This window comes from Mus pahari, chromosome 1, assembly GCF_900095145.1.
Source record: "Mus pahari chromosome 1, PAHARI_EIJ_v1.1, whole genome shotgun sequence".
NCBI lineage: Eukaryota > Metazoa > Chordata > Mammalia > Rodentia > Muridae > Mus > Mus pahari.
The window spans coordinates 145,565,150-145,589,964 of NC_034590.1; the positions used below are offsets into that span (position 1 = coordinate 145,565,150).

At 39.7% G+C, this 24,815-nt stretch overlaps 2 protein-coding genes across 2 annotated transcripts in view; one reads left to right on the forward strand and one right to left on the reverse strand.

Moving 5' to 3' along the window:
- Nucleotides 1-330: 330 nt before the first annotated feature.
- Lipm (lipase family member M) lies at nucleotides 331-17,450 on the forward strand. Its single transcript, XM_021212487.1, has 10 exons — nucleotides 331-398; nucleotides 542-755; nucleotides 5,393-5,510; nucleotides 7,772-7,970; nucleotides 8,719-8,828; nucleotides 10,894-11,030; nucleotides 11,163-11,309; nucleotides 12,638-12,709; nucleotides 13,502-13,573; nucleotides 16,005-17,450. Exons 2-10 carry the CDS (start codon nucleotides 609-611, stop codon nucleotides 16,269-16,271), a joined length of 1,269 nt encoding a protein of 422 aa, XP_021068146.1. The 5' UTR covers nucleotides 331-398; nucleotides 542-608; the 3' UTR covers nucleotides 16,272-17,450.
- Nucleotides 17,451-18,431: 981 nt separating this feature from the next.
- The window catches only part of Ankrd22 (ankyrin repeat domain 22), a 28,171-nt gene continuing 21,787 nt past the window's right edge, over nucleotides 18,432-24,815 (reverse strand). The window contains exons 3-6 of the mRNA XM_021219051.1: nucleotides 24,372-24,479; nucleotides 21,145-21,222; nucleotides 19,678-19,776; nucleotides 18,432-19,180 (exon numbers count right to left, since the gene is read on the reverse strand). Of these exons, the coding sequence (XP_021074710.1) occupies nucleotides 19,103-19,180; nucleotides 19,678-19,776; nucleotides 21,145-21,222; nucleotides 24,372-24,479 (363 nt within the window). The 3' untranslated portion in view covers nucleotides 18,432-19,102. The remainder of the gene's footprint in view (nucleotides 19,181-19,677; nucleotides 19,777-21,144; nucleotides 21,223-24,371; nucleotides 24,480-24,815) is intronic.

Genomic DNA, 24,815 nt, shown 5'->3' on the forward strand with positions numbered 1-24,815 from the left:
AATGGGGAATTTTTTTTTTTAAAACTTTTGACATTCCACATAAAAGTAATTAACACTGAATTTGATCTCCAGCCACAGAACAGTGATGGTGGAAGCCATCACATGTAACTATGGAATCGTCAGTGTATTCTGCATGTTCCAACTCTTGCTATTTAATTGAAGAAAGATGAGAACTAAGCATAAGGGGGCTGTGCTTTTTATGGCCCCCTACACGGAGATGGGGAACAGGAGTTTGTGGGCCTATACTAAACATGCATGAAACTCCCATTGCAACAAAGAAAGTTGGACACACCTAGCAGTGGAAGGATTGGTGTTTACAAGATGAATAAGGGAGGAGCTAGGCAGCATTGTGACATTCTAAGCAATGTTTGCAGCCTACACCGTGTTCTTTCATTCCTGTAAGTAAACCTGCTTAATCTGCTTCAGACATATATATATATATATATATATATATATATATATATATATATATTAGATATAGATATATAGATATATAGATATTGCCACTGAAAAGCGCACTAAAGATGTTTTAAACCGACAGGTCCTTCTTCTGACTCTAGATGTAGTTGTTACATCCTTAGCAACAAAGCAAATGCCGATGTTGGACCATGTCAGAAATCTTGTCAAGAGCATGGACTGTTTCGCACAGAGTGGAGATATGGCTTCTGATTCTGGTAGCATATTTACTCCAAAGAAATGTGAACTCGGGACATTTGCCCACGAAAGCTGCGGATCCAGAAGCATTCATGAATGTTGTAAGTTGGGGATTTCCATGTTTCGGGGAAGGGGGGGGGTTGTTAACCTTTGCATTTGTGAAGTAACTGCATGCTGTGTTTTATATACCGAGATGCTTCGTGCTAGAACATGCTAGAACAGTATGATGCCAACCACACACTGGAGGAAAGCTAAACTGGTTGTCAGTAGATTGCGGGGGGGGGGGGAATCCCCAGTCAAATTCAGTGGTTTTGGGTGAATGACTTAATCTATTTAGGCTTCAAGAACAATTTGACTCTTCGTTGAACCTTCAGACAAGGAAGTAATTGAAAACTTTGGGGCCTGTCTTAGACCCTGATGATTTTCATTTTGTCTTTTTTTATTTTCTTGCTTTGTTCCCTTTGGTGAAAGCATCACTCCCGTGCTCTCGCCATGAGAGCACGTACTTCTGGTAGCTCCTGTTCTTATCCTGCTTGGGATGCTGTCAAATAGCAAGGAGAGGTCTGTTTGTGCTAGAGAAGGCGTGTGAGAAAGATGCACTAAGGAGGACACACCTCTCCGGAAGTCTTCTGGGAGAATTTTTGTGTTTACTCTCAAACCCCAAGTTAAGTTTCAGTTCATGACCACCCTACAGTACCATTTATTCCATAATAGGCATCGTAATAAAAAGTAGTAGAGATACAATTTACTGTTCACTGCTCCATCCTGGAGATATGACTATCTATACTCTTCAAATCGAGGCACTGAAATTAAAGAAGCATTTAAACTGGTTAAACAAGCCCCACCACTCTGCTTGGTAGACCTACAATTTAAATTCAGGCCCGCCTAAGCACATGCCTGTAATTATAGCCGCTGTGCAAGAAACCCCACTGGATGACAGGGTGGAGAATCGACTGCCAAATGAGTGACATGATTGTGTTGGACATTCCGCAGTCTCACCTAATATCTCCATCAGAAGAGAAAGCAGGTTTTGGCGACTAAAGACCCTTTTTATATTAACTTTTTCCTCTAGGATTTTTTGCAAGGTTTCTAAAACAACAGCCTGTGGGGGGGAAAAATGATTTTGTTTTCTGAATCTCCATAGTACTATCAGACTTCCTCTACCATTCTGATGGCTGGCATGGCCTCTAAGACTTATAGACTAGAAGTGTTCTGATCTACAGAATGCAAATATCTACAGTTTATGGCGGTTTCTTTGACCCATTCAATGTTTAGCTGATGCTTGTCTTCCCGGTACACTATTGCAGATCCTCAGGAGTCCTGAATGTTCCACACAAATTTCTCAAGTTTTAGGGTACATGAAGTTCCTTTGGCAAAGATTGCTTTCCTAGACAAGCCACAGCACCAGTCCAGCACCTCCAAGCTGTCAGGATTTCTGGAAGGAGCTGGACTCCAGCACTGCAGGTGCCTGAAGTCACTCTATTGACCATGGCCACAGAGAAATCTCAGAAAATCAAAAGCTGGTAACTGGTAACACAAGAAAAACTCTCAATTACTGATCACAAGGCTAAGAGCAAAGGCGAGAAAAACATTAAAACGGGGGAAACTAATTCAGAATGTAGGAAAATATTTTGTAGCGTGAATTCAGAAGAATAAATAGGAGGTAGGAAGAGGGCAGCTGACAAAGAGGTCAGTGTGTTGAGGAAGTGGGACAGCTGAGAACATGCCATGTTCAAGATGAAAATAGGTTATAGTTAAGTTGACCTTTAAAAGTTCATACTTTTATTACAAGAGCAGTATATAGCCCTTGTAGGAAACATAAGCACTTCAGATGCCAATAATGCTTATTAATACATTAACACACTGAGCTAACCACCAACAGCTTTTTCATGTCCTGCCATTTTCTTCTGAATCTTTCTGTTTTCTAAGCGAAGACTAAGGAGCATCATACACAATTTCCTATTTTCTAATACTTTCTACTAACGCTATGTATCACAAAGAATGTCCCAACATTTTAAACAGCTTCCAAGAACATTATTCAACTTTCTGTATCACATTCTACTTTTTGGGGTGCGTATCTATCCCAGGTTAGACCATCTAGGGAGCAGATATACTTTAAAGCATAATTCATATGCAAGATGTATATTAAGAATCCTTGTGGCTAGGCATGGAGGCATATACCATGGAGTCACTATTATGTCACATATGTCACATACACACCAATGTTTCTAAAAATGAACAATAACAAAGGGTAAACCTTTTCTTTCAAAGCAGGGTCCTTTGACCATCCTAGAACTACTTCTGTAAGATCAGGCTGGCCTCAAATTCATAGAGATTACCTGCCTCTGCCTCTCTGAAGAGCTGGAATTAAAGGTGTGTGCTATCCCTGTTGGACTAACCTTTCTTAAAGTATTGTTTTAATGAACATAACTGATTTTTTTCCTCCAGGTTAAAAAAATTTAAATAGATAATTAGGTTGAAAGGTAGATATTAAATATGGTTAGAATTTTTAATTTACACTTATGATAGCAAAACGTTCCAAGCTCAAGTCCAGTTTGGATGCTACAATGAGGCTCTAACTCAAGAAAAGTGTGTGTGTGTGTGTGTGTGTGTGTGTGTGTGTGTGTGTGTGTTAATATAAACATATATGTATATACATATGTATACAGTGATATATTTGATTACGCACTGAGCATGGTGACACATGCTTTTAATCCCAGCATTCCAAACGCAGAAGCAGACATATCTCTGTGGATTCAAGGCCAGCTTAGTCTATATAGCAAGTTCTGATCCAGGGCTACACAGGGAGAGAGACCTTGTCTCAAACCACAAGAAAAATAAATGGTTATAAAAACATCTTACTCATTAGAATACGTTAGATCTGGATTTTTATGTAGAGAAATTTGTGTCTTAATATTATCCTGTGTGAGCTCTCTTGTCAAATATAGCCTGTGAGCATCTGTTGAAAATGTTCACTGACATATAATCATTTTCTGAGATACGCATGCCCCTACCCTCTACCTTCTGTGTTCTCTCAGGTAGTTCATGTTCAGTCTTAGATAGGCTCAAATTTGCCCCCTCCATAAACTTTTTTCTAACTAATCTCGTTCATGGGTCTCTCCCTGCTCAGAGCTTCTCCCCTCCTTCCTTCCCTCACTCCCTTAAACCATTACTTACACATAATCCCTTGATGACAAATTGCATAAATCTTCTCAGAAGCCCTCTTATATTTCATGTATGTATCTTAGCTATCCAAACTATCCCTAGCCGTGAGTCTTGAAATGATAGTCTCTCTAGAACAAGCAGCTTCAACTACACCCAGAAGCTTATTAGAAACATCAGAGTTTTGGTCCACGCGACATCTGCCAAAACTTTGAGAATGGAGTCCAGCAATCTGTGTCTTGATAAATCCTCTAAGTATGTTTGATGTATGATCAAAACGACCTAAATTATGTAATGGTGCTAGGTACACACATGTGCATGTGTACACACACACACACACACACACACACACTAAATTCCATAATATTTTGCTAGTTGAGGTTTAATTGTGTACTTATTGGGTTTTAATTGTATATGACGCCTACTGAGTACCCACTGTTGGTGCTAAGCACTATAATTAATGTTCTATGCATAATCCTTGCCTTATCCTATTCAGAGCGATCTAGCAAGGAATAAAGGAAAGAACAGGAGTGAAGGTTTTCAGTATCATACTGAAAATGTGTGTGTTGGATTAGAGCTCTGAGTGAAACCTTGGCCTTTCTTCTTAGTGACAATGCTTGTTGCTCTGTGTTTAGTGTTGGGCCTTCAGCACGTGATTTCTCTCTTAGTCGTTTCTCAGCAGCCCCTGATTGAGATAGTCCCTTTTTCTGACTTAGTAGACAGTGACAGATGGCAAGCACTGTGAGACAGCTTAGGAGGAAGAGTTTGAGCATGCACTAGTGTCTGAAGTAGAAATGTTTAGCCAGTGTTCCAGTGTAGGCAGGAAGGAGTCTGAGGCCCTTGAAATTGCATAGAAAAAAATATTTATGCATGGCATTTTTATAGTTATCCTCAAATCCACAGAGGGATTTTTTTCAGTCCAATAGCTTAAGAATTATTGTTCTTCAGGCTTTGAATTTAAAACTAAAGCTATCTACAAGACTGTGGGGCCAAAGAAGTCCCAAGTCACCCCAGAACAGGCACTACAGTACAACAGTCTGGCTTCTTCACCTGAGTTCAAGAATTCATACATCTGTTGGTCCTGGATGTCTCTGAGGCACATCTAGGCTTTCGAGTCTGTGTTCTGGCTCAGTGCTCTTCAAGTGTCAGAATTCTGTGAAGACCTAAAAAACACATTGCTGAGATCTACCTTCAGACTTCCCAATCCAGTGACCTATTGCCACGCCCTGCCTTCCTAGAAAGTGCCTCCCAACTTCTGAAAACCAGGATCCAGTTCAGTCTCTCTAAGAATAATTTAAAAAGTGAGAGAAAATTGGGTATAATTTAGTGGCAGAGCATTTGTCTAACTTGCGAGGCCCCAGATTTGTTCATCAATACTGCAAAATATGAAAACTGATCACATTTAAATCCAAGGAGGATTAAATGGCTGGTTTGACCTAGATAGTATCAGTTAGGGAAAGATCAGGAACTTCTTGCAATGCCAAAGAAGCTGCTCTTACCCTTGAGTTGTTGGGATTATGGCCATGTGGACCCGAAGTCTAAATAAATATTGAGGTTTTTGTTTCTTTTTCCATAGAGCGAAATCATCAAACACAAGGGTTATCCCAGTGAGGAATACGAAGTTGCAACAGAAGATGGGTACATCCTTTCTGTGAACAGAATCCCTCGGGGACAGACACGATTAAAGAAGGAAGGTATGGTTTACTCAGTGTCACCCCAACATGATAGTCTTCTAGACGGTCTTGATATTTAGAATTGAGTTTTGGTTCTTAGGACAGACTAAGATCCTTTGGTTAAGGGGAATGATAGTGTCAGTTCCCAAACAATCCCTATCCCCATTACCAGCTTATATTTCATCCATACTCATAGTAAGCAACTATCTCAAAGGTATGTTTAAAAATACCTTTGATCTGCTGAAGGAGCACAGGGGAAGAACACATAACAAGCTTGTTTGGGGACCTGAGTTTAATCATCATCACTACAAACAAAACAAAACATCCATTCCCATGCATTCTGGCACTTCATCCATTTCCAAACCCCTCCTGAATAAATATTCTAGAGCATTCCCTGAAGATCCCTTGAAAATACCACACTGGAGCTTTCGTTCTTCATGAGCTGCTAAGAACTACCTTTTCGTCAACACTGTACAATGTGTGCCCAATCCAAAGAGCACCTTAAATATTTATGATGGTGCCTCATTTCTCCACTAGAGACTAAGAACCAGGCTCTAGGTGCACAAATTTAAATTTTCAGTGTGTTTATATGGCATTTGCTTAAGCTCACTTCTATATGAGGTTCTCTTTTGTAAACATTCATCCTCGTCAACAAAGCTTGCACATACCTGTTTCCGCTGTGCTCTCTGCTTTACATATTTGGCTCTGCATGTATAACAGCAACTATGTTGTCTGTCATGGGTGCCAAAATGTAACTCCTCGTGTCCTTTCTGAATGCCAGCTTTAATGTCAAGTGCTTCATACCCTCAGATTTCTTCATCACACTGCCACACACAGCTGCATGACTAGACCAGGAAAGTCCACAGGAATACCTGTTATCATGGCATTTAAAATCAAGATATTTATCAGAATGTAGCCCGTGTTCTTATCTACCACTGGACAAATGTTACTGGTCTGTGGTATAAAAGTGTCAGAATTCTATTCATCCCAATAGGCACACCTGTAGTCCTTTCAAAATAAGTGTGTTTAATTCAGGCTGCATAGTTGGACCCACTGTGTGTCTGCTCCATTTCCATGCCAGGGCCTTTGAACTTATGCTTTCTTCTTTGAAGTTTTCCCAGACCTTTCTTCTTCCCTGACCACCCTAGGCAGAAGGCAGACTCGTGTTGTCTATTACCACCTGGAGTCACATCTTCTTTTTTCCCCTTACTATGCCTAAAGACATATTTTCATGATGGCTTATTGTCTTTTCCTCCTCCACCAGAGTGGAACCTAAATGAGAGCGAGGACTTCTCCCTCTTTATTCATGTGTCTGCAGCAGCAAACACTTTTCAGGAAATAGTCATGGTGCTAAGAGATACATCTGTGAGATGAAGGAACGAAGTGTGCACATCAGTGAGTGCCCCGGGAACAGAGGCTTTTCATTAAGTTCCACAAAGCTTACAGGCTTGGGCAAGGTGTCCTTCTTCCTGTCAAGTGACTGTGCTGATTACTCGGTGTGGAGGACACCAGGGTCAAAAGTGTTTGTACTCACAGGCTGCTGACTGGTCACACAGCATGAGTGTTGACATTTTAAAAAGCCTTTGAGTCCAATTGGTGTGCAATACAGCCCCCACGTGATGATATTCTTACAGCTCCGCTTACTACCTAGTGGACTATAATGTATTACCATTACTTATTTATTTGAGTTTTGATGACCTCTTGCTGTGTAGCCAAGGTTGTTCTCAAACTCATAATCCTCCGAACTAGCCTCCTCGAACTCATGATCCTCTGAACTAGCTTCCTCGGTTCTGGTGTTATAAGTATGTGGCACCACACCCAGCTTATAACATTTCCCTCAAGAGTGGGTCAGTTTTACATGTGGAGTCTTTGCCATTAGACTATTTTTATATATGTACATATGTATGTGTGTGTTTGTCATTATGGTATCTTCTTCTGAAACAGTTCTAATATTTTCTGAAGACATAATACTAGCATTTTAATACAAAAAGTTCCTCAAAACAACGATGGGAACTGAATTCAAGTGCTTTTTTTTTTTTCTTTCTTTAACAGGCACTGTGCATCTGTTCCTTGTGTTATTTGTTCACAACAAAAATCTTATTTTCTGATGGTGAGGAAATTAAAACACTAAAGCATTAAATAATTGACTAAGAAAATCAAACTAGCAAGCAATAAAAAGAAAGGTTTACATGTAGATTTATCTGGTATGCAAGTCCTTGTATTTAGAGAAAGCAAGGAGAACAGAGAACACTCAACCAGTTGGAATTGTCTCTTGTTTGCAGGATCCAGGCCAGTGGTGTTACTGCAGCATGGCCTTCTTGGGGATGCTAGCAACTGGATTTCCAACCTGCCCAACAACAGCCTGGGCTTTATTCTGGCCGATGCTGGCTTTGATGTGTGGATGGGAAACAGCAGAGGAAACACCTGGTCTCGGAAGCACAAGACTCTCTCCGTAGACCAAGATGAGTTCTGGGCCTTCAGGTACAAGAAGAACACTTTGAGGGTGGAGGTAGATACAGGCATGCCTAGAAGCACTAGGTAAAAAATTGTGACTTGTGGTATTTGGATTGCTTGTGTAGTTCCCAACTCATTATCCCTCAAGTTTCTTTATTATCCTGTGCTGTTATGGGTGAGTGTGGGGAAGACTGGGTCTCCCAAGGTCTAGCTAGTGGGTTGAAAACAGTGTCTGGTGTCAGGTGATTGAGAATGGAATGGGGAAGGTATCCCGCCATTTCCGTGTGAGTGAGTATCTGGGATTAACTCCCTCATATAAGACAACAGGACTGCCACCTCCAGGACCTGAGACCGAGTGTCATTAAATAGGGATTTAACAATCACTGTGTGTTGTCACCTTAAGTAGTATTTCCCATAGCTTTACTCAAGTTTCTAATGTCCTACTTGGTCAGATACAGTTTTGTTACCATTCATTGCAAAGAAATCTGCATAAACCCTGAGCTGTTTTAGTTGCAGGGTAGAACATGCCTCACATTAGGAGGTGGCTTGTGTGTTTAAAACTTCTCAATAGTCATTACTATACTACAGCATCCAGAGAGAATAGACATTTCTCAGGTTTGAAACAAATCCGTCTCAAGGATTTTGAGGAACAGGGTAACAAGCTAACAACACTGACACTGGTCGGGAGCACTTGTTGGCAGATACTGGGGGATTCTGACTACTGTTTTCTGTTTGTATTCTCATTGTTGAATAACTTTGTCTTTTCCCTTTGTAGTTATGATGAAATGGCTAGGTTTGACCTTCCAGCTGTGATAAACTTTATCTTACAGAAAACGGGCCAGAAAAAGGTCTATTATGTCGGCTACTCACAGGGCACCACCATGGGTAGGTTCACAGGAAAGAAGGTTGGTATAAACAGAAGTATGAGCCTCTGAGCCTGTGACCCAAGTTGTGGCTTGGCATAGTAATTACTCCTCTCTCTGGGCCTTCTCCCCTTCCGTAGCTCTAAAAGCTTAAGGGAACTGAAACTGAGGGAGGCCTGGGATATGGCAGAAAGAAGTGTGGATTCAAACACCATCTCTGCCATTCTTTAGATGGTACCCTAAAGCAAATCCTTTATCACACTGGTTTCAGCTTCTTCATCTGCAAAATGGAGATAATAATTCTCTCTTATGGGTATTCTAACTGACTGGACGACATAATACAATCATACATGTTAGCTCTGTAAAGGCAGGTATTTTGTCTAAAGCACAGTTGTAATAGAAGTTTCTAGTCTATGGCACTCCCCCCTCCCCTGACGAATGTGTTCAGCAAATGAAACCTTGGGTTCACAGTTGGCCTCACAGTGAGCAGTAAGAAAGACAGAGAGTATTATTACTGAATGACAAGCAGAAATGGTGATGTGAACCCAAGTTTTTCTCTTTACCAGTATCTGGGATCAGGGGCTTACATCCTGCTTTGAGGGAATCTTTGAGGGACTTCGATGACAGCCCCTCAAGATAACATCACTTATATGGGAGATGGAAATGGGGCTATTCTGGTCTCATATCAGACCTAAACCAACAGGGAAGCACTTGCTAGGTTGGGTTGAGAGAAAGAAAGATCTGTGTAACAGAGTGAGGACTCCTGAGACTAATCAGGGCTCTTTGTCTGTGTTTTGAAGCTAAACCCTGAGTTGAGAGCAGAACAGTTTTCTTAGGAAAAATCTGCACTTTTTAGTAAGGGTAGCTTGTCTAGCTACTAGAACAAGGTTTATACGCATTAGAAAGATGAAGTTAAGCAGATTCAGTATTGTCTTCAGATTGTTTTTTGCTTTCATAATAACTGCCTTATATGCATAATTCCTAACTACATCATTTTGCTTTATCACTGAAGAAGAATATTTGGAATAAATCTTTATCTCCATTTTACAGATGAATAAAGTGTGACCTAATGACTTAAGAAGCCAGTAACTGCACTTGCACGTGTCTAATAACCAGTGTAGCATGGGGGAAACTCATTGCATAGAAATTCTCCAAATACATCCGTCAGATCCTAAGAGTCTTACTTCCATCTCCACAACCACTGGGGACAAGAAACTCAAATCTTTCCAAGAACAGACATGGATACTTTTGACCCTGCTACTGTACCGTACTGAAGCATTATGACTTCATGGGTCTATTAAAATAAAAACCTTGAACTTGCTTCGCATGAAAAGCACTCTTCTGGGAAAGGTTATTTATGGTTCTCCAACATGTGAGGAGAGTTCTAATCTGGTCAGAATTAATCTGGTGAGGACAGGCATGCATATTCCCATCGTTTTGTACTCACAGTATAGCTGAGAGAGCAAGAGATAACAACAAGATTCTTGTGTGTTTGCCTTTGCATACAGCTAGCAAACCCAGACAGATGCAGAGAACTGTATAGAGGGATTCTGAATTCTCTTACACCCATTTGCCTTCTGAGAATAGAGCAGAAGTCATGAGTTGAGGTTTTCTTATCCTTAAACGGGAGATATCAGCCTAAACAGAGGATGTGCAAATATGCCTGATTTCAAATGTAACCTCTGTGTCCTGGCTTCATGGGACAGCTTTTCTCTTCCATAGCTTCAGCAGAGATCTTCTTCACTAAACAAGAGTAGATGGGAAAAAATGTTCTCTCTAATTCAGGTGTAAGAGCTGAGTCATTTAACTCAATGTAAACTTCCTACTTGAAAACAAGTGTAAGAGGTAACATATGAAACCCAGACATTTTTGCATTGAGCCCCCCCAACAAACACACACACACACACACACACACACACACACACACACAAGTACACACTCTATCCCTGAAGCCTACAACTGCATTAGAGGAAGGTAAAGACATAATCACACATAATTATTAAGGGATTTTTGACAGAAGTAAAATACGCACTTTATAAGTTCTGAACTATTCAGTACCCACAGTGATAAATTTTTCTCTCTTACAGGCTTTATTGCATTTTCCACAATGCCAGAGCTAGCTCATAAAATCAAAATGTATTTTGCCTTAGCCCCTATAGCCACTGTTAAATATGCAAGAAGTCCTGGTACCAAATTTCTGCTGCTGCCAGATATGATGATCAAGGTATGTGATACCCAGACGCCTCTGTCTGCAGGAAAGTCTTCCAAACCAGTCTCCTATAATAATGCTTTAAATGGAAACCACTTTCTCCCTGAGTATATTGTCATGATATTATTTTACCTCTTCTCTTTACAGGTATTATTTGGCAGACAAGAGTTTTTATACCAGACTAGATTTTTCAGACAGCTTTTTATTTACCTTTGTGGCCAGATGATTCTTGACCAAATCTGCAGCAACATCATCTTACTCCTGGGTGGTTTTAACACGAACAATATGAACATGGTGAGTGGGCACATCATCTCCTAAGCAAAGCTGGAAGTTTTTTGTCTCAGTACTTGAAAACGAGCTGACACCAGCCAAGGGTCAGAGAAAACGGTGTGCAACTTATAATTTGCAATTTCCAAATTGTAAGAAAATGTTGGGCAAGCTGCAGGAGGAGATAATGCAAGGTTAATGTGAAAGCATTGCCAGACCCTGACTTGACAGATGAAGGGTGAAGTTGGAAACCTACAGGGGAAAAAATAACCAGAAAAATGAACGTCAATCAACCATCACCCATCTCTGTGCTCCACAAGGGAACTTTTGATTTGTACTTGATGTTCCTTGATGGAAATGGGTATTTTAGCTTGTTTGGGGGTATCACTACTGGTGGCATCCCTGGGTGAGTTCCCTAGGATGTATGGGCTGAAGATTAGTGTACAAAATGATGTAGCTAGAGATAATTCCTACAGAAGGAATGAAATTGTATTTGATGGATAAAAAGTAGGACTGGGAGACAAACTTCAAAACAAGCTGAATTTGATCCTCTGCCGGGTGGTTCTCAACCTGTGGGTTGTGACCCAACAGGGGGTCATATGACAGGTATTCTGCATATCAGATATTGGGGTCACCACAACATGAGGAACTGCATTAAAGGGTCACAGCATGAGGAAGGTTGAGAACCACTGCTATAGAATTTGTGAACCCAACAGAGATACTAATGAGGGAGACTTTGGTCAAGGAATGGATTTTCAGACAGGGGTTCAATGAGGGCTGACAATGGAGGGCTGCCTGCCTGGACCATTCTCACTGACTAGAAAAATGTCATTCATTCCCAAGAATTTTTCTTTTTAAAGGAAAAAATTTAATTTGTAGCCACCATTTAACAGGCATCTGTACTGTACCAGGATAAATTGCTCCTGACAAGAAATCCATTAAACAAGTATTATTAATATCTCCACTCTACACGTTAGCATACTGAATTTAAGGGTTAATAAACTAGCCCAGATTCACCCTAAGATTAAATAATAGAGCTAGGACCAGGACTGGAGTTCTTGTCCTAAATATCTCTGGTAAAGTTACTTATTTATTATTACTTTATCTATTTTATTTTTTTTTTTGCAGTGTTAGGGTTGAAACTAGTAATTTCTTTTTAATGAGAACCTATTCTCAGATGAGCAATGCTGTTTCAGAGGAAGGCAGTGGTAGTTGATTGACATGCACATATCCTTTACTGTGTAAGATTATGGCTGCTGATTTAATGACGTTCCCATTTCTTAGTCTGACAACGTAGAGGTCTGGTTTTGACAAGTCTGATATCTGGTCTCATAAGTCATTATGCTTTGTTACAGAGCAGAGCAAATGTGTATGTCGCCCATACACCTGCTGGAACATCTGTGCAGAACATTCTCCACTGGAGCCAGGTCAGAATCCCCAACTTGAAGCCCCAGATAAGGATCCTTACACATTTGACTGTAGCAGTCATGAAGCCTGATGGTTTCTGTTTATCCTGGGTTAAAATCTGGACATTGATATTTGAATGTGAGCTTAGTCGAACTTTCCAGAGTGAGGAGGCAAGGGCAGAAAAGGCCTTAAGTCTGTCTTTGCTGCATCTTGAAAGTAGGATGATTCAAAGAAGATGGTTCTCTGTCTGGAGTCAAAGATCCAAAGACTGATGAAGGAAAGAAATTATGCTCTAAATTGTCCTTTTCCACTTGTTGAGCATTATGGTCAAGCCAGAATGAAAATGCAAAGCTGGACCAAAGTGCAGAAAGGAATCTTCACAGGAGTTCTTGGTGCAAGCATTGCAGTCTCAGTATAGAAATGTGTGTGTGTGTGTGTGTGTGTGTGTGTGTGTGTGTGTGTGTGTGTGTGTGTGTGTAAAAGATGGGGTGGAGGTCACAGGGAGAGACAAAGGGGTCCTGTAGAACAGCTCTTGGCACTGTCTCTGGAACTGTACCAAACACCCACCCACAGTGATACACCAAAGATGTACTTCCTGCAATAGATGGGTATGGTAGAGCTCTGCTGTGCTCCACGATTTTTTTACCAAAAGAACCAGATTCGTGCTTTGCAGATCTCTAAAGGGACTCCCGTTGTGGAGTGGGAGAATTGCCCAGTGTACTTTGCTCTCTGCTGTTTTCATAACTGAAGATGAGTTGAGCATTTAGATACCCCATCTCTCTCTTCCAATATCTTGTTTACTCTCTTTCTAGGCTGTGAATTCTGGGGAACTTCGTGCCTTTGACTGGGGAAGTGAGACCAAAAATCAGGAGAAATGTAATCAGGTAAGAGTGTCAACTTACTTTCCCACCTGCTAAAAACCTACCAACCTTTGGAAATGGGTGGCAACTTATTCCAGAGATAGGAATAAATTACAGAAATTCAAGCAGGAAAGACGATACTTCAATTTTAACTGCATCTGAAAATGGGAAAGTATACAACTTAGCCAGCAGACCCTTCATTTCAGCAGGGCATGGGAGGCCTCTTTTACTGAGCCTGTCCCAGGAGCAAGACACCAGGGATTCTTGCAAGCAAGGAACAAAACAAGCATGCACATAGAGGAAAAGAGCCAGAAGCAGTCAATGGGGATTACTGTTTGTCATGATTGTGTACCTTAAGCCTGTGGGATTGTGGATAGGCTGCCATGATTCAGGATGTACTGTCTCAAAAATATGAATCATTATATCATGTAATCCTTAAGGTGCCTTTGGGGCTGGGGAGATGTCCCATGGGTAAGAGTAGTTGCTGTGCAAACATGAGGACCTGAGTTCCTCCAGCACTTATGTGACAAGCCAGGCATGACCAAGCAGGTCTATGATGTCAGTGCTGGGGATTGGGTGTGGGAGACTGAAAGATTGCTGGGGCTTAGTGACCAGCCAGTTTAGCCAGAAAAACCATGGACTCTAGATTCTATGAGAACCCTTCAGGGGAACAGGGCAAACAGTGAGAGAGAAGTTGTTCCATGCTCTCCTTTGGCCTCCATCCATCCACAGACTGCCTCATAGTATATGTACCTGTACACACATATGCACATACCACACCCCTACACACACACACACACACACACACATACACACACACACATACACATACACATACACATACACACACACACACACACACACACACACACACACACACACACACGAGTTCTCTCTGGTCATACTCTTAACGAATATAAATTTCAAGCTAATAACCCAAAAGAACCCCGTGCAAACATTATTACATCAACAGAAGTGTGAAATAGAAACATGGAGACAAAACTGAGTGTGTATGCTCTTTTGAGTATAAAACTCTCACTGAAGATTTTCAGTTGCCATGAAAGTAGATGTAGAGATTACACATAAAATACAAAGTAGAGGGGAGCAGAATATACACCACCTAATCTTTCTTCAAGGTCTCACATTCTACTTAATGGTCAGTACAGTAATCCACCTAGATACAAAACATTGGAACCTTGTGGCTCCCTTAGATCTCAAACTCAGTCACCTTTTCTAACCGACTCTTTTGAGATCACCCTTGACTGTCTTCAAAACCATGCCTTTAAAGAAAACATACCAGACTCTAAGATGTTTTTTTTTTTTTAATCTTAAAAGGATTTTGTGGACTAAGTTCTAGAGAAAATGACAGATGCAGACCACGTGTTAGAAAATGGCAAGGAAGAGAAGAGCAAACAAATGTGTGGGATGATGCCAGTCAATAGTGTCAGCTGGAGCTGGGTGGGACGTTTAGCTCAGGCTTTCCGTCCAGATGATGAGAAAGGGCAAGTGTTACTCACACTGCAGAGTGTTCTGGCTCTGCATCTAAATTAGGCAAACACTTTAGTGCTTAGGGAGCCAGGAAGACAGAGAAGCTATCTGGGTGTGAAGCTGTGACTTGTGGTTGATTTTTCTGCTAAGAAACTGGCCTCCCTGATTCTATGGAAATGTCTGAGTGTTGAATGATAGCAAAGACTCAGACTGCCAGGAAAATCTAGCAGCATTGCCTGGGCAAGAGAAGTCCCCTGGATAAAGAAGACTTCTTTGGATGATGTGGGGGCTGCTAAGTCTGGGTTTTGGACAAGTATCTAACTTTATCCGCCTGCCCCCCTTTAGTTTAGAGTGGCTCAGTGCCTGAGGCTGATTTGTGGTTTCTCCCAGTTTGGGAAGTGCAGTGAAGCTCAACCTGCATTGTATATGTAGAGGAAGCACAGGCTTTCATAACAGCGTCCCAGTCTTTTCTGTGGAGTGTCCCATAAACTGTAACTATCAAGAACATTATTTTGAAAGGATATTTATGTATAAAATGGTTAATAAGAAAAATTACAAGTTAATTCAATGTCTAAAATACAAGGTAGGGACTCAGTAGAGCATAAAGATTGTATGTTTAGCATGCATAAGTTAAATTCCTGTCAACACATACAAGCACATATACAAATTCACGAACACACACATGCACACACACACACACACACACACACACCCTTATTTATATGCCTTCTTGAACAACATAGTAAATATTTAGAGATATTATCTCTATTTCCCACTAAAGAAACTAATGTTGAACCATGTTAAGTTTTCCTTAAAGCATGACCTGGACAATAAACTCTTAACAGAGTTCTACATGACTAAAACCAACATACCTTTCAATGTATGTTCATTATGTTTACTTGAAAGAGAGGTTGTAAATTTATATATAAAAACATTATATGAAGTTCAAACTATTCTTTTTACCTAGCCAACTCCCATAAGGTACAAAGTTCGAGATATGATGGTCCCAACAGCAATGTGGACTGGAGGTCAAGACTGGCTTTCAAATCCAGACGACGTGAAAGCATTGCTTTCTGAAGTAACCAACCTCATCTACCACAAGAACATCCCTGAGTGGGCTCATGTGGACTTCATCTGGGGGCTGGATGCCCCTCAGCGTGTGTACAATGAAATCATACATCTGATGAAGCAGGAGCCCAGCCTTCCCCAGGGAACCTGCAGAGTCAAATTGTGAAGTTCCTGCTGTGAGCAAGTCTTAGAACAACTCCAAGCAGAATGGGCAGGGCCATGGGAGGATAGATGTTTAAAGGAATGTCCAGACTTGGAAACCTGCTATATCAGTTCGTCAGAAGGACAGTGGAGATATCCAGATGTCAGAAGACCTCCTGGTCCAAATTAAAGTTTCATGTTTCTTCATTTGACACAAAAGCTGATGCTTGAACTTTTTCCAGTTGGTTAAACTAAGCTGGTGAACACAGGTTTTCTGTGCTTCATATCTTTGTCATGGTGCAATGTAGTTTCTATTTACCCACAGGACGTATCTAGACAGTCATCATTACATCATTCAACCTTTCCAACATAATTTTTGTTTTTGAAAGTCAAATTTTTAGAGCATTAAAAGCAATAATTGGGGCAGAGATCAAAATTGTAAATCTTTGGATTGTTGACTTGGATAAAATGAAGTGGACCTTGCCATTGTATTGCCATAAAGACAAGACACTTCTTGAAGAAGCCAGGCTGTTTGGACATCAACTGAAAAATGAAATCATTGTGGGTAGGTGGAGTCTAACAAAACAATCTTAAAACAGAATCGAGTCTTAGAGTTGGATCTCAAAGGTTATTTTGTAGGATATTTATGAGTTTTCCAATAAATTATGTAGCTCACGTGCCATGTCTACGTGTCAGTACTGAGATTTTCATCTGCTATTAGACCAGCTGCTCCAAATGAGTAAAATGAAATAAATTGCTGTGTATTTTATCCTTTAATCAACGCCGAATCACTCTTAGATAATCTCCCAACTCTTGCATAGATCTAGATGTTATGTCCTTGGAAAACTTTTTAATTTTCACACAATTTCAAATATGACAGTTGTAAATTATGAATATTATTTGGCATTCTACTCTAAAGACAAATCAAAGCTCTGCTGTGCCTGTTGGAGTTCCAGCTGAGAATATACAGGTGTTTGTTAAGCATACTTTAGACTCTGAAGTCCTTTTTTTCCCCCAGAGTTACCTGGTAACTTATTCCAATGTTTCCAAATCTTAAGTAAATTATTTAGTAATATTTAGGGACTTCAGGACCCTATGTGTACCCTGAGGGTCTGTATATAGCTTAGTAAACATGTCCAGATTTGATTTTTGTTGAACCTTTTATAAAAAATTGACTATTATTATAAATATAACAGTAAATTAATACATTGGTTGTTTTTATTTATTCTACCTTGTTCTCCAATAATGTCACAGACAGACCAAGATTTATTTTCAACTTAAAGTACAATAGCTAGGCATTATTCTCTGGTAATCTAATTTGGTTACTCCAAACAAAAATCCCCAAGATACTCGAAATTTTGTATTGGCCTGGCTTTCTAGACTTCAGGAGTTTTCTGCCCTGATGTCTCTCTGGACCCTTTTCTGGTGGCGATTCCCTCTTCCTCTCTCTCTCTCCTTCCTCCCCTGATTGGCAGAAGCCCCACCCTATCCACTCTATTGCCTAGTTACTGGCTTTTATTGACAAGGCAGAGCACTGTCTACACAGACTTGAGACTGAAGATTCTTAACACTCATTACAGTGACATGGTTTGAAACCAGATAATGGGATAGAGAAATCAGCATTTGAATAATACAAGGGTAAATTTTACACAGTGCACAATAACATTATGTCTACAGCCCTTTTGTATGTAAGGATAGTAAATACTTCATTCTTAACTGTTTTTCCTGCAGTGTTAAGTGTGGCTTAGTCCATGTCAGCATCTGTGCCTCCATCTTCCAGATTTTCAAAATTCTTTCAGGAGGTAGATTCAATTCCATTCAATGTCATTCCCAAAAGAAGTCAGACAGTTCAGTATTCATAACCTCTCACTTTAAAGTATGATCCATACACTTCTCTGCTTCTATAAAGAAGTAAGGCCTTTATCCAAATAAGTAATGATCCTTCAAATTTTGTCAATAAAACCAAACAAACATAGGGCTGGGAGTATAGCTTAGAGGCCGGCCCCATACTTAGTGTTTGTAAGGCCCTAAGTTGAATTCTCAGAGTCACAAAAAGCAAAATAAATTAAAGCAGCTAGCTTGTATTCACAAGAGGAGTCTTTATTTTTGGTGTTGGGGGTGACCCCAGGGATTTATGTATAACAAGCATGTGCTCTACCTGTGAACTATAGTTCCACTCTTATACGGATTTTGAACATTTTTAATGTTTACATAACTTACAAACTAAAAAGACAGTTATAAACTGCTGGTGAAACACATGCTGGTATACAGATCTAGTCCCTTCCCTCCCCACCCCACCCCCCAAGGGAACAATGACAAAAACCAGTTCTGCTGTGAGGCATGTGCCAGTTTCTATGGTTTCAGCAAACTCACCACTGACAACGACATATGTTTTTATTGAAGATTTTCCATCAAAGGAATATTTACTCTGGGATCTCTAACTCCCTACACACGCAAGTACGAGTGCACACGCTTTGATTTTTGGGCTTAGTATGTAAAGGAGCCTGAGATGAACCATTTATCTCCCAAGACAGGTTGTAGGGCCAAGTCTTCAGAGGGATGACATCACTAGAAAGATAGAATGTGACTTCAGGTAACTCTGACTTGTTTTCAGAAGACACTGGATTATAAATTCGTTAACACTCAGTTTTGACAACTGAGATTCCAACATGAGTATAATGGGTCCTTTGGAGAGATCAAGGCCATGGTGACTTCCACTGTAAAAGCCATCCTAAGTCCAACGTTTGTCACAAAGTGGATGCAACCAGCTTGCGTGCCCATAGGGCAATAATCCATGATTTGGACAACATCCAGTCCTTCATCTGTGTCTCTGTCGCCACATGAGAAGTCGCAGGTCTATGAGGCTTTCTTTAGCATTAGTGCAATCTGGGAAAATTTTAGTCTCTGTGCGATATCCAGTGAACTCTCTCCATGCTGCAGAGAGAAGGAAATCATTTACTTCAAGGAAATATGAATGTCAGTGAGGAGTAGGCAATATTTTAAACAGACTGCTGACTCTCAGATGTCATGGAGGAGATATATATATATATATATATATATATATATATATATATATATATATATACTTAAAAAGGACTGGAAAGCAATCATGGGGCCTACCTGGGCAAGTGAGTGAGAGAGACCTTGTCTCAAAATGTAAAAAGCAAAAGGGGGTTGAGATATAGCCTGACTCTAGAGTACTTGCCCGGCATTTTGAGCATGCTGTATTTAACTACCAATCTGAAAAAAAAAAATACAAATATTTTTAAAATTCAAAAATGAAAGTAGTGAGATCCTTCCTTCATAAGAACAATTAAATTTATCATGACTCACATGAGAGGCAATGAACTTACTTAAAAAAGAAAAGAAAAAAGAAAGAAAAAGAAAAGAAAATCTTGCTAGTGGGAAAGCCAGAGTTCCCAGGCTCTTACCTTGTTCTTTATCATGGGGTCTGCGTGGGCTTCCAGAAGCAGAGGGATGAGAGTCTGGTTTTTCATCTGGCAAGCGTAGTGCAGGGCAGTATAGCCGTACTGAAACACAGAGGACCAGTCTTGTAGCTCATCAGCCAGATCAGTCAGCTGTGCACACCGACTGTGTTCATCACCTCAGCACAACAACCGCTCATGTTTCATAGGAGATAACTAACCAAAGCCAATCTGCAAACCATTTATGGGCAGTTGTATTTCTTGTACTGTGAATATTTTCTTCTCTTTCTTACTATAGAATGTTAAAAATCCAGTAATTCGTTGATATCTTCCCCTTTCACATTTTCCATTCTAAACTAAAATGTACAACTTATAAAAAGATATTAAACTCATCAGCAAATATAACATTAAATAATGTAATCAATAGAAACAAGAAGGAGGTAGTCATTCATCACCGAACAATGGGAATACCCATATAATAAATTCGGCATCAAAAATAGAAATGCAATTCTTTTGAAATCAAATTTCATCATGCCCTCTTTGCTAAGATATTGGAAACCTAAAATTTTACCAACAAATATGAGAAAATAAAAATCAGAAGAATAAAATGTCAGCCTACCCAGAGAGCACTAGCAAAGAAGTAAATCTGGAGTGTGGGGTTAAAAGGTAAAAATTAACTTTCTTATGGGGAGGAGAAAGGCAGTGACAATTCAATTACTATGGCTGCTACCACCACTGGGGTATTTCTCTGAACTTTGACCTTATCTACCTCTCTGCTAGTTGCAGCAGTTATTAACATCCAGTGAGTATTAATTACATTCCAATTACTCCTCTGAGGACTTTGCAGGAACCTATCATAAGGTCAGTACTAATTTCCAATTTACAACCAGGCACTTTGGGCAGATCTGTAATCCCAGATACTCGGAGGTCTGAAGCTGAAGGGTCACAGACCAGGGCCAGGCTGAGTAACTTGAAGTTGCTTTATTTAATTAAAAAAAAATTTTTTTAAAGGAGTGTAGGCATAGCTCAGTAGAATATTTTCTTAGCATGTATGATGCTTGGAGTCTTTAGCACAATCTGTTTTCATTTCCATTTGATGGGTGAGAAAATTGAGTCAGATAGCTTTATAATGTTTCAAGCTCACTTAACTAGAAATAAACAAGATTAAATGTATGCACAGGCATTCTAACTAATTCCAGCTGCCAAACTAAGGATAGTATTTTGATATCATTGTCCTTAATTTATCACTACAGACAAACACAAATTCTTTCAAATTTTTAATATATTCAACAAATACTTTATTCTCATGAGTTTAGTAAAAGAATATCTGTAACTCCAAAGTTACCTGAGGGCAAGAAAAAAGAGAGGAAAACTATACTCAAGACATCTAGAAAAACAAAGCATTCATCTTTGCTACCAAGTACACTGCCCAAGTATATCATGCGAATATTTTATTTCAGAATACAAACTTACGCAGTCAGTAGCATTAACTTCTACGCCAGCATTAAGGAGCATCCGTACAAGAGTCTCATTCTGCTTTGTCTTTGATATCTGTTACAAACAACACATACAAGAAATTGTTTCATAAACATTTTGTACATTTTGTTTGGGACTGTGCCCATCGACTGGTGGAATTCATACTGGAGCTTGTGTTAATGGGAATAATTACTGTCCATCATCTGGTAGCTGCATAAAAGAGGTAACACTGCACACTCCCTTTTTTGTAAGCTTTGCCTTCTACATATTACATATGCATAATGTATATGTAACATATATGTTAACCCAGGTTCTGCAGTCAGCAGTGAGACAGCTGTACACTCCTCCCATCTTCAAACTTTAGAAGATGCCTTTTCTTTCCAGCAAAACCTGAAAAGATTCTAAATATTACAAGGCACTGCGAACATCTGCAGGCAAACAAGAACAATGACTTATATGTAAAACCACGATGTATAACAAAACCCAGAACATACTGTGTAGAGTAACCATTAGTAAATGGAATTGTACATGTCATCCGTGAAATCTGTTTTCACCACAGGACACACTGTTTAAAAGGATTGCAACTAGAGGAGATCCAGTCTCAAAACTATTTCACCTTATAGATTATTTAGCCCAATATAATTACACAAAACCAACTGATAATGAAACAAACAGTTTTAAAGAACTATGGGGTTTAAGAACATTGTGGAAAACACTGCAATGCAAGCAACTGCACTACATGAGTACCCTAAAAATCACTTCAACTGCAAAGCAATACCATGGAAGGAATTTGAAGAATTCAAATTATCTGGGCTCATCCAAAACATCCTATCTAAGGAAAAGAAACTGTGGCTCTTACCAATAGCAATCCACGGAATGCACCCAGAAACAGTGATAAAAATGTGATGACAGGTGTGGTCTTTAGGTAAGCAATGTAAGACAACTTTTAAAATGGGTACTGAATGTCACAAAGTATGAAACTATGGGGGGAAAAAGCACACCCATTAAGTTTTCTCACTTCCCAGCAAGCCCATGGGGGTAGGGTTTAGAGAAATATGGAGGAAAATCAGTTAGCAGAAACAAAGACCACAAACTGGAATGGTTACCCAGAGAATTCCTAAATAGGAAAACATGAATTTGAAAGGACTTTTAATGTTTCAATGAATGGTAAGTCATTTGAACATGTATACAGAATAGTTTATATAAACCAAGTAAAAATTCTATTTGGGTTTCACAGACTGAAAGTTACATAACCCTGTGACTAGTGCTTAAGATTACTAAAGTTAACCTTCCTAAAAGCCAAAGGTGTACATTTTGACACTGCCTCCCTCCCTCCAAAACTGGATAAAACCCAGGAGAGTGCAACTAGATAGTGAAGTCTCTCAAATTCTCAAGATGCTGACAAACGCATCTAAGATCTAAAATGCTCTAACTCTATAGACACTAGTAAGAAATGATAACAACCCAAACATTGTCATCAAAAAAGGTTAAAAGCCATTCAAATACTATATACATAATATACACAATAATATCATCCTAGGGCGTACTATTTCACCACGGGACAGTGTGTTATCTTACACTTCTTAGAACCCTGTAAAGCCAGTGTTTTATGCAGACGTCTCAAAAGCTACAAACTCTAGTGTGTCAAGTACATTTCACCTTAGAAGAATGGATTCAAACATCAGTCGGGGACCTTGACAACTATCATGTGAATGGGCCCACAGTAGTAACCAGGTCAAAGTGATTTTCCACTGAGATGATTGAAAGAGTGTACAGCTCAACAGCTCCAGTTCTGGGAGGTTCTCTGTGAAGTAAAACATCCCAGACTGTTAAAGAGCTAAAGGTCAGGTGAGAAGGCGAAGGGAAGACTGCGCTCTGAAGGGGGGATGCATGGGAATGCACACTTGGCACACTTCTAGCTTTTTTTACATTGTGTTTCTTTCCACAGTAATTTAAAATTTAAGGTCGAGATTTGTAGTCTAGACACCTGAGCAGGTAGAGTGGACATAGTGACTGGTCAGAAAGGGCAGTTGCAGGTCTGTCATGCTCAATCACTTAACGCTATAATGTGTTTCTTGAGAATATCAAGCATGTAGACCAAGTGCACTAGGGAGCCACTCAGGAAGTTTATGCAATTAAACTTTCATACATAATTTACCACGAAAGATGTAGATTTCAGCCAATTGTCAATACTTAACATTTAGTTATATGTGTGAACTCTCCTTTCTTAATTCGGGAATGTAGCCTTATATAGAATGCTGTCAAACTTAATTTTAACCCTTTTTAACTTTTTTTTTTTTTGGTAGGCCAAGTGATTTACCTTTCAGCAGTTGTCTGGTTTTGATTCACAGAAATTGTGATTTTTTTTTTTATTTTAATTACTACCCAACTGTTGTTAAATATTTTGTTTCCTGGAATTTTGTTTTGAAATAAAAATAAAGGCTGTATTAAATGAGTATGTCACCTTATTAAAATTCTCTCATATTTACTGCATTAATTAATTAATTAATTAATTAATAAAAGATGTAAAAGCCAGTTAACATGGGGAAGGGACACACTGTTTCAGTCATCTGTCAAAGAAAGAACTGGTCACAGTTGGACCCAGATGAGGAAAAGGTGGGAAAAAAAAAAAAAAGTCAGTGTAGAATAGTCATTTTATTTGAAGAAAACAAAAAGCATACAAAATAACCAAGTTCGACCTTCAACTAAATAGGATTCCTGCACTAGTTAACTACTTATTTATTCAAGAAAATTATCCTGCCAAAGCCCCATGATTCAATTTCTTAGGTAAGAACCTCCTAAAAATGAGTTTCTGTGTTTGTCAGTCTCTAGGGGTAGGGGAGTTAGGGTTCTCACTCCATCTCACTGCTGCGGTGTGAATCTTTAAAATTCAGAGATGTAGAGAGTTATGATTCTGAGACGGCGATGCTGCTTCGGTTCCCAGTGGGATCAGCAGCTGGTCAGCACTGTGTATTTACTCTAGTCTGCACCACGGTCCTAACCCGTGGCAGTTGATAGGCTGGGTAAAGTAAATGCATTTCTTCCTAAAACCTTCTCATCTGTGCAAGGGTTGTTGAAATTGGACTCCGCTGTAAGTCAAGAAACAGCTACACTAAACAAGGCCTATTTTCTTGCCATTTCTTTCCATCACAAGGTTGGGAAGCATTTTAGTCATCCCACGGCTCTGCTATCCATCTGGCCCTTGCTCTAACAACAGTACTCACCATGAGGAAATATCCAATTAGCAAGACAGGCATTAAAAGGATAATGAGTAGATAATCAAAGAAGGTAAATCTCTTCTTCACAGCATAGTGCAAGCAGGTTCTCTCCTTCTGTAATTAAGGAAGTGATTCGTTAGTTCAAATTCCATAGTTTTTAGAGCTTCACACTGAAGGTTTAGTTCATGCATTTTTTTTTCACTTCTAAGGTACTCACTATCACACAGAGTTGATTATGACATTATACCATATCTTCTTAGGCCTTGTCTTAGTCAGGGTTTCTATTCCTGCACAAACATCATGACCAAGAAGCAAGTTGGGGAGGAAAGGGTTTATTCCGCTTACATTTCCATACTGCTGTTAATCACCAAAGGATGCAGGACTGGAACTCAAGCGGTCAGGGAGCAGGAGCTGATGCAGAAGCCATGGAGGGATGTTCTTTACTGGCTT